We start from the raw sequence: 16300 nt of genomic DNA, 5'->3' as shown, positions 1-16300 counted from the left end.
TCACGATTCGATTGTGACTTAACCTACTTTACTTTCACCATAAGACAATTAATGTCACATATGCAACCGTTCTTCCCACTTCTATTATTAATTTAATTATACCTAAAAAAAAAAAGCCAATTTTAAACAGTAATGGAGTCGTTAAAGAGAATATACGACGGTGGGTCAGTTTCAGAGTATTATTGTAACGTTGGTGGTGCATTTTCTTCTGCTAAAACTTGATACATATGAATGTAGCAAAAACATGTGTTCCCGGAACTTGTTCGGTGAACATCACAACACATATATAACACACAAAACCTTGCAACTAAACTGTGTAAATCACAACGTTGTAAAGTGTCTCTTCCCAACCGAGCATATGTTTCCCATGCCTTCAACATCACCATGAGATTCACACCATAGCCCCCACACGTGATGCCACGTGTGCCCTACCATATCACATTACTTCACCTTCTTCTTACATGAATTGAAAAATAATTAACATCTAAACCAAACAAAATTTGTATTGCAGGAAGAAGTTAAACTAAAACTTCTTTTTAAACTGAAATTTAAAGGAACCTAAATATAATTTGTTTATTTTAATTTTTTTCAACCATAAAACGAGAGTGGAAAGAGTAATTGAACTATGTTGTAGGATTTATTTTTTGTTAATTTTTTGCTTTCAATAAATCAGCTTATTAAATGATTTAACCGTTAGTTTTTTTTTTTTTATCAACAAAGTGCAAATCCTTTTTTACACGTCACAACAAGGAAAAGAGAAATATTTTTTACACACCAAAAGAAATTGTTTAAAAAATAGATTTTTCTCCTTTTTAATTAAGTTCAAAAATTGACAGACTTTAAATTTAATTGAAAAAGTGCAAATTGGTGATAATTCTCTTTGTTTTCTTCTTGTCTTACATAAGGACATTAATCACGGATATAATAAATAAATACTCTTACTGAAATTAAGGTGAGGGTGTTGATAGCACTCTTAAAAAAATAGTACTTTTAATTTTCTTAATCAGTACTGTAAGAATAACTGTTAGTATTATGTCTCTTTTTCATAATGATAATTTTGCTTTTGCTAAAGTTTTTATGATTATAAATAAAAAGGCATTAGTAAATTCAAAATTAATGAAAGAATTCTTTTTTAAGGTTAGAGTTATAGATGCATACGTGTAGCAACATTGACAAGCAATTAATTCAAATCAATGAACGAAGTAAAACGATCATCACGAATATGATTTGATAGATTCACCATGTCAGTATTTGTTTTCAGATATCAACCGAGAAATCAAGATCTTGTTTCTAAATTACAATTTTTTTCCACTATGGTTTTTTGTGTTCTCTCTTTCAATGGTTCAACCTTTCAATATTAACAAGTTAATCCAAAAATGTGAAAAAAAAGATGTTATAGTGTCATGAAATCTTAATTAACTGTAATTGTTTACTCTATCTTATAATTATTAAACACTAATATAACTTATATAATTGTTTACATCTTACATTGAATGTTTACAATAATATATTATTTTGTTCTGTTTCTTATATTTTACAAAAGAAAATATTTAATTAATACTATCTCTCATTTTAGGAGCAAAAGTTTTGAAAGAAATCTCATAATCGTATCACAGATGTGGTCCACAACTAATTAATGCAATTGTAGAACAAACGAGGCCGAATGGAGTAAGGAGAATCCAACATAATACAACTTTCAGTTTGTTATTGAATTATTGAGTTCGTCAAATCTTGAGATGAGCTTTTACGACGACAAGAATAAATATACAGGAGTGAAATAACAAAATAAATATAAATAAATATAGTGAAATATTAACATTTATAAAGGCTTTGAATCACGATAATAAGTTATGTATAAAACCAAACCACTTTTTTTTGTATTAATTAAATTTATGCTGGACAGTTTATATGTCAAACATAAACTGGTAAACTTAATTTCTAATTAACACATTCACTCAACTAAAACGGGCAAATGCTTTCCACATACAAACAATTCTTCTACCAACTGCAATTTTGTTTTACTGAATTAATCATCCAAAATTACATAATTTTGGTATCCAGTTGCAAAACTTTGACATAATTTAATGGTTATACATGAATAGACCAATTAAATAGGAAAGATACAACATGCTCTCCCTATATGTGTGTTGGCTGGATGCAGGACCAAAACCTAAATCATTCTGTACCTCTCCCAACAACCAAAATGAAAATCCAAGAACATGGTAAATGCCTATAGAGCCCCGTGTACCACCTCTCAGCAAAAAGAAAAAGAAAAAAAGGTGAAGAAATTGAAAAAGACAATCCTAAGACATAATAATTGAGGTGAAAATATACACATTTGCAAACCAAATAAATATCACAGATGGGAGGGAGAAATCAAGCAAAGAAAATACATGGAGTAGTTTGCCATAACCCGCACCAAAACTGTGACCTTTGTTGCTGCAAACTGCAACGCGGTCGTTTCTGGGAGTGTCAAATGCCGTTTGGTAACAAGCATCCAAACTCTTAGCCTCATCATTCGACTTTATCAGATTGTGAGATCTTTAAATGCCTCTAGTTTTCCGTTTGATGTGATGTGGTTAACACTCTCATTTTCAGAGTTCTTACGTAACTGGTTGAAGGCCGAATTGGGAGAAGCAGAGCTGTGCCTTCCCTCAAAGTACGTAGAATAGGGAAAGAAATCCGCACATTGCACCTTCCATCCTGCAACAGTACATACAGTTAATCACTCCATGTTTTATTGCACTAATCAAAATATAAATAAGAATATGGAATTAAATGTAAACCGAGAACTCCACTAAATGTGAGTAGGAAAAGATTAAAATGACTGCTTCAAAGCCATTAGTAATTTTTAATCTTCAGGAGGTAAAAATCTTTCCGCGCAGGGAAAGGAATTTGAAACAGATTATTTTGTAGAAATAATAAATATCATCAATAATAAATATCATCAGCAAATATCACGTGCTAAAATTAGGATAATAATATTTTAACCCACTTTTTTTTGACCCACTTTTAATTCACTACTCTCATCACCCTTAAATCATCTATTTTTATTTTTTGTAGTGATGTAATGATCAAAGGGTGATGAGAGTGGTAGATTAAAATTGGGTCAAAAAAGTGGGTTAAAGTATCCCTAAAATTACCATACGCACTACTCCTTACGTCCAAGCCAACCGACAGAAAAATTAGCCAGGCAATCTAAAAGTCCGTTATACTTACTTAATGCAGCATCCTGATCAGCAAGAACTGTTTCAAGAAGATGGTGAACTGCAATACAGTCTTTAAGTTTCCATTCCCTGATAGGTCCAAGTGCGCCATTTCTAGCATAAGATATATATTAGAAGATTGATCCGTTTAATACCATTATTAAGATTTCATAGCTAAAAATGAATTTAGAAAAAGAAACATAGATTAAACTCATAAATCATGTACAGAAACAAGCATGAACATTGACTCGTCAGTGGCCTATTCATGTACAATATTGTAAAAGAAAAACAAATGTCACTTTATTTTAAAATCCTCATTTTAAAGACTTCTAGTATTGCTTGGTTGGTAATCTACTACACTTTATCTAATGTATTTCACTAGGGCATCTTTTGACCCTTTTTCCATCACTGGAATAAAGAAAAGGACTTGACCAGCTTTTAAAAATTAAATTAGAAACAAGACATAGGACTGTCTATACAGAAATACGGTTTGGCATTTCGGGAAGAAACCCATTCATCTTCATCCAAAACCAATCAATCTCAACTCTACGAGTGGGTGGCTTGTCCCCAACCCTTAATATTCATTCCCACTCTTCTCACTATGCCATTGATTACTCTCAAAACCAATCAGGTCAGCAGGACCACAAGGAACCGCCCACGGCAAAAAACAGTGGAGATGATACGATGAATTCCAATAAGCTTTCTTAAATCAAAGTATGTGAGGTGCGTGATCTATATAAAGAAAATGGTATCTAACCCAATACACGAAAGCATATGCATGTGTAAGAAACACTGTTTTGACCCAGCCTCATGGGGCTTCTCTACTTGAAAGGGAATAATGTTCTAAACAAGTTTTATTAAAATTCTTAAAAAAATAAAGGCATAAATATGAATTTGGTTCTTGATAAATTTCCAAATTTAGGTTTTAGTCTCTAATAAAAAGTGCACTATTTTATTTATAAATAAACAACTATATTTTATTTATAAATAAAAGTAAAAGGGAACTTAAAGACTAGGTCGAGGAGCTTTTGAAAAAAAAAAAAAAAACTAACTTCTCTTCGCTCACAGTTCCCACACTCTGTCTGTCTCTCTCCCCACCCATTATTTTTAAAAATCTTACTTTTTTTACTTTAACTTCAAAAAGAATGTCTTCAATGCGCATGATAGCACCACTTAAAATGTTGTAGAGCATTACCTAGGCACAATGTTATTTGTTGATTCTTCAATGAACTTAACAGTCTCGGATTTTCTGTTTGAATCCAAAATGTGCAAGATTTCTACAAAAGCTGCTCTATGCATCAAAGAATCTGCAAACGGAAACAAATTAAGAAATCTTGATAAAGAAGCTTGAGAGATATGCACTGCGGTGTTGATGATAACGTTCACTACGACCTTTATGTTTTTCAAGGATAGAGTTGTTTGCCTCAAACAGGGATTTCTCATGCACCTGGCTGCAAAAAAGAAAACAAATAAAGTTAAAATCAAATGCTAATCATAAAATGAATAAAAGAATACTATATACGAGTCCCAAAGAAAACAAAAGGAGGATAAATTTCAATTAAGAACCTAATATTTGGGCGTTCAGCCTCTAAGACACTCCAAATCAGTTTCTCACTGTCAGTCACAGGAGCATTCATGGATCCCACTTTATGGAAGAATTTAATCTGCAACATATGAACCGAATAAATCCAAGTAGAAAGAGGTTTATCCTCGTTTTGTGTGTTTGATGGAGAAAAGAACAAAGGAAAATGAGAAAAAAGAAATTGAAAAACAGACTAGGATTAGCCGGTACCAAATCCTGTGGTACATTTTTTCTTTCGACTACCTATGTGCCATATGCCTCTCATGCAATTATTGATAAAGATAAAAGAATTTAAGTAAAGGAATTATAAAAACTGTTTATTATTACTAGCGTAACACAGACGCGATAGCGCCTGTGTGTATGTATTTTTTCAATATGCGTGATATTATATTAGTAGGTAATAATATTATAATGTTATTATAATATTAGTAGAGACATCTGATTTTATAAAAAGTTTGCAAAAATAACGGTCAATTTTTAAAAAGTTAATAAATTGTTATATTTAAAAGGTAAAATCGGTATTTTGAAAAGTGGACACAAAAAGGGGAATCCCCTTTATATATTGTTATAGATTATTATTATTATTTCTGCTACTGTTACATAAAAAAACATGGGTTAGTGGATGATTATGAGATTAAATTGTATTGTTATTTTTAGTTTAATATGAAAATATTAAAATAGTAAATTTTCAAATTCCAGTGACATGGAACTAATGTATTCCTCAATAAAGACACCATACCAAACAACGATGAGAATCAGGGTGTTCAGGGTCCAATCTCAGTAACTGCTTCACAGCCTACAATCCCAAGGACAAAGAAGTGTGATTACTTAAATATGAAGAAAGTGATGCTAGATAAATTAAGTTACTGGACTCCTCCTACCTGAAAGGCAAGCAAAGTTTTTTGTTTCCTTGTATATAATTCAAAAGAGAGCAAGTGTGTCTCCAATGAATCAGGGGAATTCTTCTGCAGCAACTTCAAGTATTTAGTAGCTTCTGACAATGGATCTTCAACCTAAGTAGGGAAAAACACAAGAAAAGGGTGAATTTCTAAAATGAATATGTACAGAAACATTCTGACGTTGAAATTAGCATGTAATCCTGACACAATTATGCTTTAAATGCTCTTTAAACATGTCATCCACATACTTTTTTATAATCAGAAGGATGTACTGTAGCACTTTAACTTGTCAAAGTCCATATAATTTTTTATTCTTACAAAAATTTTCCTTGAAAAATAAGTTACAGAGGACACCCACACATGTTATTCAAATTTATATAATAACCCTTATGCAAGTATGTTTGCAACTCCATCCTACTGAATCTTAATTAGCATAGCATAAGAAAACTATTTATATTATCTACTTCTAAAACCCTTTCATTTTGTACAACACATATGATCTCCCACAACGCACATAATAATGCTCTTGTAACATGCACTCATGATTAGAAATTTACAGTTTTTCTACCAAGACACAAAATGCAAAAATGCATGTTGGCAATCAACAGAGGGGTAACCTATAGTAAGTCATCTACACGAGCTCATGGAGAAAAAAATTATTTTGAGCGCTAAATGAAATTTTCAAACTGCCAAATAAGAATCTAAGATATAATCTTAATATACACAACGTTACTCATATAATCTTAATGTATTCTAATAGACATTGAATGCATTAAATTTGAACCTGCAACAACTTCTCCCCGTTTGGATCAGGATCAACAGGCTTCACATGCCGCTTCCCAGACTTCGATACCCCACCTGCACTCAACTCTTCATTCTTTTCTTCTGCCTCCTAACAACAAATGTAAACAGGATAAGTACCTTTCCCAAAGGCAGTTCAACAAAAACTCTAAAAATCAATTACAATACTTTTTTGGCTCTTGCTTCTGCCTTTCTCTGCTTTTGCCTCATTTTCTTCTTCTGAGAAGGAAGTAACTTCGCCATATTATCATCTTCCTCTGCTGTAGACTTTGGGGGAGAATCATACAACTTAATATAGCATCTGCAAACAAAGTGTTATGTTATGAGATCATAAAAAAATCAGAACTCAGGAGTGCATTGCTTTACTAGTATTTATTAAGCCAAAACAGTTCTTATGCATTGTACCTCAGCTTTCAACTCCCATGATATGATAAACCAGTCAATCAAATCACCACACAATACTAACAGATATAACTCATTCAGTATAGCACATTACCAACTAAATACAACAAGGTATTCACCTGATAGCCCCAGCGGCTGCTTTGTGAAAATATGAATGTGAATGCAATTGGTCTTGAAATTTAAGCATTTCCACATAAGTACGCAATGTCATTTTCCGTAAGCAGTAAGAATGAAAATCAAATTGGTCCTCCGTGATATCAGCATAATGCTTTTCCACTGCTAAAAATTTTTTGAGTGCCCGTCCAAGATCACCCTGGCGGAAATAGCTTTCGCCGGAGGCTAGCTCATACCTTCCAAATTAGATGCGACATGTTAAGTAATTTAAACACAGTACTCATTAGACAGTGCAGAATATTAAAATATCATGATATACCAACCACATGCACTGCATGTCGTGAAGGTTATTGTGTTGATCCCCATCCTTTGTGAACAATACAGCAGTTTTTTCGGCCAAAGACACCTTTGTATCAAATGAACATATATGAATAAAGATCGGAAAATGAAAATGACAAATTACAGTGCCTGTGTACTTAAAATCCAAATGTAACCAAAAGATAGACAAAAACCTGATCAGCCTGCAGCATCCGTTTAACACACTCACTATTAACATAACGATCAGCAAGATCCATACACCTAGCTTCATCTGCAAATGCAGCAGCAGCAACCAAATCACCAGCATGCTTCAGTATCCGACTCTGTTTTACAAGGAGAAACAACAATCTTTCAATTTTGGTATATCTTGAATTATGTATCATAATTTGTACAGAAACATACAATTTAGAGAAAATTAACTATCAATTAAAATGTATCACAGAAGATATAGTGTTCGATGTAATAATTGAAGTAAAACTAAAGTAGTTTTTACTACAATATGAACCCAGAAATATATAAAACATATTAACCATAAGTCTTGTAAAACAATTATTATTTATATATGTGTGTGTGTGTGTGAGTGTTCGTAAAGTCTATATTTTAGAGAATGGAAACAAGTCAATGAATTAACCAAATAGTGCATGCACTGAATGAGTGAGTGACAAATAAAGCAGTGGGATAATCAAAACGTTTATAAATGCTCCTTTAATATTTCATCTAACAATTTATGTAAAGTCTATATTTTTCTATATTTTTTTCACAAAAATTGGTAAAATTAAAGTTAAAAACTAAAAAAATAACATCATACAAAAGTCATATAAAATTCATCTTAACATTCAGATCAAACAAGTAGCGGAATTGTATATAGAAGGATAGGATTTTAATTGTGGATGGTTTACAATACAACAAAAAGAACTAGAAAGAAATGAGAAGAGTTTATAACTCCAACAAACCTTGACAGAATATAGATCAATGACTGTGGGTGTATGTTCTATAGCTTCATCAATTTTAGATAGAGCAATTTCAAATTGACCCCGCTTGTCATAATGCTGCACTAGTACAAATGTTCTTAGTAAAAAGGTGATAATATAAAAATCAAATAATAACCACCAACCTGAGCCAATAAAAACAAAGTCCACATAAGAGTTGAAGGGGGTTCTTTGTTTGTCCTGTAAAAGAGAAACATTGGTTAGTTATAAAACACAACAAACGAATGTTTCTAGGGTTTCATTTTGGTGTTTTGCTTATGGTTGTTCCAAGGAATTTTAAGTGAATGTTTTTGTCTTGGGAGTTCTCTTCATGCAAGAGCTAACCAAGGAGAAGTTCCTAAAATAGGCACTGTATGAACATTTTACTTCATTCATGTGTTCCACACAAAAGTTAATTAATATGTTACCCTCCAGGATATTGGCCTGACGTCCTAATTGACTGCTCTAACTCAAGAATAAGTTGTTCCAAAATGTCTGCCTGTCAAAGTTTAAGGAAAAGGAAACAATCAAAAGCCAACAAATCAATAATCTTCAGCCTCATAAATAAAGGGCACAAAAAAATAAGCATAAAAAAATAAGCATAAGAAACCTCAAACGCTCAATAGTATGAATATATGAGACATGACTAACCTTCCCAGGGTGATTATACAGAGATGATAGATCAGAGAACAGAGAGGGAACCCCCTAGAAACAACACCAAAAGAAATCCCAATCAACTTTTAAACAACTAAGCTAGACATAGCACAATATGAAAAGGAATTTTGTAAACCTTGGTTAAGAGAGGCCTAATATAATTGTCTGCTGCTTCTCGAAATTTGTCACCTTGTAGAAAATCTAGCGGTATCCTCTGGCAAATAAAAAGATAAAAGGGAATGTATTTCATTAAATAAAGCGTACTCCAATAACACTCATGTTGCTAAGAAATATACAAGTGGAGCACCAAAACAAGGATTCCTTGTGCAGCATATATCTTCCTAAATTGTTATACAAGAGAGAGAAAAAAAACTAAACACTATGCTCAAACACTTATTATACTAATAGATACTAAATCCAAGTTTTCTCAATATATACCATAAAGTAAGAAAATTAAAATCCCATCTCATAATAAATTAAATAACAACGAAGTAATATTTGAATGGCTAAACCCACTTTCAGAGAAAGGATGTAACGAATATATACAACTCATTAGTGATACAAAGACACAAGCATATATATTTTACACGGATAACATGGCAGAAATATTAGTTAAGTGATTACTGTAATACATGATGGCAGATTTAAATAGCTGGTAAAAACAACTGCAATAACAATACAAAGCATTACCTTAACAGCAGAAGACCACTTGTATTGTTGTACAAGTGTTTTGTACAAGGAATCTAACTGGTCTATTTGATCAGGCGAGTACTGCCCATCTTCTAAATAAAGTCCAACACACTTTTGGAGTCCTTCATAGTATCTGAATAGTAACATGAATAATGCAAAATTCAGTTTCAACAAGCATAACAGACAAATAAGTAAATATCACATGCACAAAATACAGTGTAGACAACTGTAAATAACATATCAAACCGAATAGAACCAAATTTGAAAGAAAAAACAAAGTCAAAGCAATTCTTCAACTCAATCAAAATCATCCCTCATCCATTAACTGGAGAGTAATATTAGGACAAGACATGCATTGCTTATCATATAAAAAAATAAAGTGTAACAACATAGATGTGAATTGACCAGGTAACTACTCTAAACAAACCCAAACATGGGTAAAGTAAAGAACCAGTTAAGAACTAGTCAACACAAGTGGCAGAAAACTTATTTGATAAAAACATACTAAATAGAGAATTTTAAATCAGTAAATTCTTTTGGCTCTATTAAAAAATATATTTTAGAATTAAAAGCCTGTATATGACGTCTACATATGGATTGCTGCTAGCACCATTACTTAGCCTCTTATTAGTTGTTTGATCTTACAGGACATGTAATGTGATCCTTCAGTGCTAATTTAAAACTTGACCTAACTTCTACTATTTTGTGATTTTGAATTTTGAATTATTTTATTACTAAAAATATTGTAGCATATTTAAAATATATATTTAACAATCACTAATCCAAACATAATTGAACTGGTACAAGTTTTAAATGACAGGTCCAATTTTTAAAAATCAATAAAAACGATACCATAAGCTTTTGGATAAAAGGAATTTTTATAACGTGAAAGACAAATTGCATCCCAACAACTTAATATAATAAGAGAAGAAATATATTTAAAAAAAAAATGTATTCACAGCATATATACAATAAAGATAAAAAGCTATGAAAAGCTAATATATATATATATATATATATATATATAATTTACATGCTTTGGGGTAAATGGTTGGAGGATAAAAGTCAGTCATACTAAAAGTATAATTGAGCTATCACAAAAAACATGCAGTAATCTCGGTCTCACCATTCAAGATATAATACATAACTAAATGGAGATTCTGTACTGAGAACTAAGGGTGCAAAAGAACTATTACGGGAAAAAACACAAGAAAAAACTTAAAAGGACTAATCAACTGATACACTCAAACCTAAATATATGTGGCAACAAAGATCACCTATAATTATCAGGATTCATGGAAAGTAATGCCCGGTACAAAGCTTCGCCTTCTTGTGAGTGACCAAGCTTTACTAGAAGTGACACCTCTTGTTCTTTGTATGCAAGCTTATCAACCTAAGAGACATAACAAGAAGTAAGTTAGATGTCATATGGTAGTTACATTTAACAAATTACCCAGGTTAATTAAACAAAAACATACATACAATTTTAAATTCTTTTTTGTGCAACTCCTCAAGAGCTCTCTCGAGAAACCCACATTCCTCTAACAACGAGATCTGGACAATAATATTTGGTGCAGAGAAACACCACAGGGAAAAGTAATATCAGTAGTCAAGCCATATAAAGATTTCCTATTCTTGAACATTCAACCATAGATTGACAGCAAAAATATTCATATTCAATATAATGTAATTTGACTAGAATCATATCAAAATCTTTAATTTTAGTATAATCGAAGTAACAAAATAATTCATAAGATTTATAAAGCAGTAGTGAATACCAGCCATCATTAACATATAAAAGGACATCACATAAAGGCAAAACACACTTCAATTACACCAGCCCTACAAAGGGTCTGATTGATAATCTAATTGACAGAAGCTTCAGTGTATAACGAACACCACCAAGGAAACAACCTAGGAATTCACTATGAGTATTATGTTCCTCCACCTGTTGTCAGGCTAAGCGAGTGAAATAACTGATAGACAAAAAAGCCATTTTCCAGTCATAATGCATGGCATAAGTCACCAATACCAAGACTTGCAACAATGACTAACATATCTATTGGACTCGATTTTAAATAGACCGTGTTTTGGATCAAGGGTTGACCAAATCAGGTGGCCAGTTCACTATATAGCCAATCTGGCAATAATACATAAGACATGGAAAAATTCATATATCCAGATCACTGAATTTGACAGAGAAAAGGTTAATGTGTCCAAACAGTCCCTCAATCGAGGTTCAAAGTCACAGTTTTGAAGTAAATATTACCGGTTTCATTACAAAAGTTTGATATCTAAAAGATAAAAAAATAAAAGTAAAAAATAAAAAAGTAGCAAATTTAAATTCTCATGCATACAAAATACTAAATTATGGTAAAAGTTACATCAAGCACTTAATATCCAAAGAGTCATTGTGCATAGAAATGAAACAACTGAAAACCTTGTACAAAAGCATTTCCCCATGCTCACACCGTTCATTTTCTGGAGGATAATCCTCTTCCAAAGTCCCTTCATAAGCTTCCAAAATTTCAACTGCTTTGGATGCACTGGCACACATTCAAAAAGGTCAGTATTACAAACAACCATAAGAAAACAATTATGATATTTCAACAGCAACCGTTTATAATAGCAAATCAAAAGTAAGGCTTAATCCTAATGTTCAGATTATAAAGATCAGAAACCAAAGGAAATGAAGGACCCTTTGGGTAAATATACCATGTAATTGATCCTCAAAAAATTAAATATTCTCATGGTCTTCAAACCAAACTCAACAGCATTTTTTATGCATTTTTCTACTTTAATAAATTTGCCAACTCATTATTCATTGCCATTAGTTATAAAAAAATGGCATCACAGAAAAAATGATCACCACATTCCAATGCCAGACTTAGAACAAGCCGCACAACACAACTGCCAATTAAAAATAGAAAAAAGGGGGGGAAAGAAGGAAAATAGGGATAAAATTTTAAATCGCAAGCATTGATGATTTATAATCAACATGAACCTGCAAAAGGAAAGCCTGAAAAAACCAATGACTATCACCATTTCAGAAAAATAATTCAATACAAATCCAAATCATACTTTGAGTTCAAATGATGGGCTACGGAAAATCCAATCCAATTCATGCGATGATTTGGCTTCAAAGTCAAAAGTTGTTGTCTTGTCTCAACAAAGCCCGATAAATCTCGCATTTGTGCCTGTGATTGAAGTGTAAAAAAACATCATAATCAAATCATAAAATAGGACCACAACACCACAAACAGTAGTCATGGAAACCATGTCCAAGGAACCACAAACAGACCATGACAACTGATTTTTTCAGTGGAGTTTTTGCAGTTGTAATCAGAGGGAAGCAGAACGTACAAACAAACTTTTTAGGGAGTGTGTGCCCAACAATTTCAAGTAGGTCAAAACTGACAACCAAGGGCAGAAATGTGCCCATATGAAGCCAACGAAGTTACTAGAGGTGGTCAGACAAAAGTCTAACAAGCTGCATTGCCCAGACAGAGCATAGACCGAAACTTGAACTTAAAAGATATAAAAACTCAATGAGTATTGAGTCAGATAATGTATTATGTGTGTGTGTGTGTGTGTATGAAAAAGGTAAGAACAAGTACAATGGAAGGAAAAAGGCTACAGCTTATGACTCTTAACCCTTAAGCTAGATACAACCAAAAAGCAACCTTACCAAAGCTGTAGAACAAATAATGAAAAACTATTCTAACATAAACAACAAATAATCATTTTGACAGTCTCATTCTCAAATTTCAATGTCAGGACTCTTAGTAGCTACAATAAAAAACTAAACCAACCAACCAACCAAAGTGAATTACAAAAGTTTGCGAATGTGAGTGGTCTCCAGGAAATGAAAACAGATGCAAAAAAATGCTTCCACTTGTTCAACAGACTAATATTATGATTTTCAAACTTAAGCACACGCCACCATAAAGACTTACATACAAGTTAAACTTATTGATATGTAGAGAAGTAAAAGGCAAATGGATTTAAGATGCTACCTGTAGGAGTGATAGATCACGAAGAATTTCAATATTGTCAGGATCTATTTTCAGTGCATTTCGATAGCACTTGATCGCTTCCCTGTATTCTCTGTCTGATCGATAAAGGAGACCAAAAACATGCCAGCAGACATGACTTTTAAGGTCATTCTGTACCAAAACCAAAATCAAAGCTCAATCATCCGACAAATAGCTATTGTATGATAGACAACTGGAGTAAAACCAAAGACAGCAAACAAACCTTTAATCCTTGACGAACAAGTTCATAAGCTTCAGACTTACGATCCATGCAATTTAGTGTCAAACCCTTCATCGATAAAGTTTCTATCATCAAGAAACAGGAACGGACATATAAATAAAATTATGACCAAAGAAGCAAAACATGCCACAAATAAGAAATAATAGATAGAAAAGGGGATGGGGGATAAAATCGCATGACTTACTTAAACAGTTAAGGGGAGAGATAAAATGACCCTTGGCAAAAATAAAAAGTATACCTCCATGGTCTGGAAATTTTTTCAAAATGGTATCAGCAGCTTTGAGGCCCTTTTTATACTGTTTGGTTTCATATGATTTCTGCAGAAAAAATAACAGTGAGACGTAACCTTCACATCAAATTTACCCACCACCTCAAAAACAATATTATTTCACTTGCATAAATATCCTAATGATAAGAAAACCAAATTTTAATTGCAAGAGCTAGTGAACGACCAATGAATTTTTTTTTTCCGTAGAGTAAAACCAACTACAAAGAACAAGAACAAAGCCAAACATATTCAAAGCATGGGAATCCCCTTCAACTACTGCCGTCCTTTTCGAATTTAATTCCTTAAAGATGCAATAATTCTCTTCAAAATTTACTGTATTTATTATTCACATTATGGTAAAATAATTAGTTAAGTAGCCTGCACACACACATTGATAAAAAGAATGGCGATAGATGGACGCAAATATTTTACAAACAATCCATCATTTTTCCCTATCCCACCCTTCTCATCACACCTACGATCCCTACACTTCTCTCTCTTTGTCTCCCTGGGAGTAGAATAGCATGCAAAGGACCATGCAACATTTCTCCGATAAGAACAACCATACTCAGTCCTTCTAATATCAGTTCGAACTTCCAACATCCAATGTGCGGGAGATGAAGAAAAACAGAGAAACCAAAAAACTGAAACCCCGGAGCACCGAATTTCCAACCTGTCCCAATCCCACGAAAACCCGATACATACACCAGTAAGAACTTACAAATTAAAACAACTACAAAAATTAACTGAAAATATCCCAAATTATCCTCCATTAAACCTTTGTCCCAGATTTGCAGCACCGAAAGAAACTACTTCCTATAGAAAAACAAAGAGCACAGTGAAGCCAGGCAGGCAACAAGCTCAAAGTCCAAAGTACGTAACGACTAATTCCGAAAGACATCACAAAAATAGAAGAACGAAATTCAGCGAAGGATCCCTAACTATCCTTCTCGTAGATTCCCAGCGATTGTAACCGAGGGAATATATAGCGTGAGAAGAGAATCTAGGGTTTTACGATGGAGAAGAAAGACAGTGAGTGGAAGCTGCGCGGAGCTTCGATGAGCAAGCAGAAAAGCAAAGCGGAGAGGGCGATAATGGAGAGCGAATCGAGACTTACGACGATGAGCTTGAAGAGGTTGGCCTCCTTGTTGGGCAGAGAAGCGCCCATTGTTGCAGAGAGTGGGAGTGAGAGAGAGAAATTGGATGGAATTGGGAATAGAATGAAAATAAATGATAGGGTCACGAGAGAAGAAGGAAGAGAGAGAGAGAAGGGTGGCGTTTTGTGAGCTGCAAAGCAAAGGAAAACGAGGCTAAGCAACCCTACTGTGAACAACACGAACGAAGCAACCAAAGTCTTTGGTGTGTGTGTCTCTCACTTTCTCGCCTTATACCATGAAATTACCATTTACTTTCTCCTCAATTAAACAACCCCACCCAATATCTAATTACCAAACTCACTTTTCTTTTTCTTTTAAAATATTTTTTAGTCTTCAAATTTATATATATATATATATATATAATTAATAATATTTTTTCTTTAAATTTGGTTTTATTATTTTTTTTATTTAAAAATATTATGATAGTCGTCCAATTTTTATCTAAATTTGTTCTAATTTTTAAAAAATTGGTACAATTTAATCATTTTTAACAAAATTTTTAAAACTGATCAAAGATTTTTTATCAAAATTAATGTTATGTTGATTGTATGGACAAAACAAATTATTTGTATTCACAACTTCAATGTTAATAAAAGATCATTAATTCATTTTAAAAAATTTAATAAAAATATTAAATTGCATCACTTTTTATAAAATTAAGATCAAATCAAGATTAAGAAAAATTAAAAGATTAACTCAATGTTTCTAAACGGAAACAGACAAAAAATAATGAAACCTTTAAATTTTAATACATTTATTTCAAATTTAAAAATAAATGAATATGATTATTTAAATGTAGTTTGACATTTAAAATAATTTATCATAATTAAATTAGAATAAGTATATCTATTAATTTTTAAAAGTGGGACATAATTAAATTCTAATTTCTTCTCAAAGTTGATGGTTAAAAAGAATATATTTAACTCATTTTTTATCTATTTGAATAAGTCTGATATGTGATTTTAA

At 32.4% G+C, this 16300-nt stretch overlaps 1 protein-coding gene across 2 annotated transcripts; it reads right to left on the bottom strand.

Annotated features, from left to right (window-relative positions):
* Positions 1-1993: 1993 nt before the first annotated feature.
* Positions 1994-15518, bottom strand: LOC114166884 (N-terminal acetyltransferase A complex auxiliary subunit NAA15-like). Of its 2 annotated transcripts, XM_028051762.2 has the most exons (26): positions 15295-15518; positions 14148-14226; positions 13892-13974; positions 13651-13800; positions 12716-12831; positions 12075-12180; positions 11117-11188; positions 10912-11027; positions 9635-9767; positions 9081-9158; positions 8942-8995; positions 8719-8789; positions 8437-8491; positions 8276-8371; positions 7517-7645; positions 7328-7410; positions 7010-7240; positions 6657-6789; positions 6472-6579; positions 5670-5801; positions 5528-5584; positions 4773-4870; positions 4599-4657; positions 4402-4513; positions 3220-3320; positions 1994-2703 (listed from the first exon to the last, which is right to left on the bottom strand). In XM_028051762.2, the coding sequence occupies exons 1-26, from the start codon at positions 15343-15345 to the stop codon at positions 2528-2530; spliced, it is 2679 nt and encodes an 892-aa protein (XP_027907563.1). In that variant the 5' UTR covers positions 15346-15518; the 3' UTR covers positions 1994-2527. The 2 variants fall into 2 exon arrangements, with proteins under 2 accessions (XP_027907563.1, XP_085524211.1); XM_085668085.1 differs by lacking the exon at positions 15295-15518 and having other exon boundaries at positions 13892-13957; positions 14148-14206.
* Between the last annotated feature and the right edge of the window lie 782 nt (positions 15519-16300).

Source organism: Vigna unguiculata, chromosome 10 (genome assembly GCF_037176805.1).
Source record: "Vigna unguiculata cultivar grain cowpea cultivar isolate G323 ecotype 2 chromosome 10, ASM3717680v1, whole genome shotgun sequence".
Lineage (NCBI taxonomy): Eukaryota > Viridiplantae > Streptophyta > Magnoliopsida > Fabales > Fabaceae > Vigna > Vigna unguiculata.
Note: the sequence above shows the minus strand (reverse complement) of the source record. Positions and strands in the feature narration are given on the sequence as shown.

Coding starts and splice junctions, on each gene's coding strand:
- LOC114166884 (XM_028051762.2), bottom strand. CDS start 15,345: ATGGGCGCTTCTCTGCCCAACAAGGAGGCCAACCTCTTCAAGCTCATC. Junction 4,871..5,527: donor CTGATTCTCATCGTTGTTTG/GTATGGTGTCTT, acceptor CATATGTTGCAG/ATTAAATTCTTCCATAAAGT. Junction 4,514..4,598: donor TATCCTTGAAAAACATAAAG/GTCGTAGTGAAC, acceptor TTCCGTTTGCAG/ATTCTTTGATGCATAGAGCA.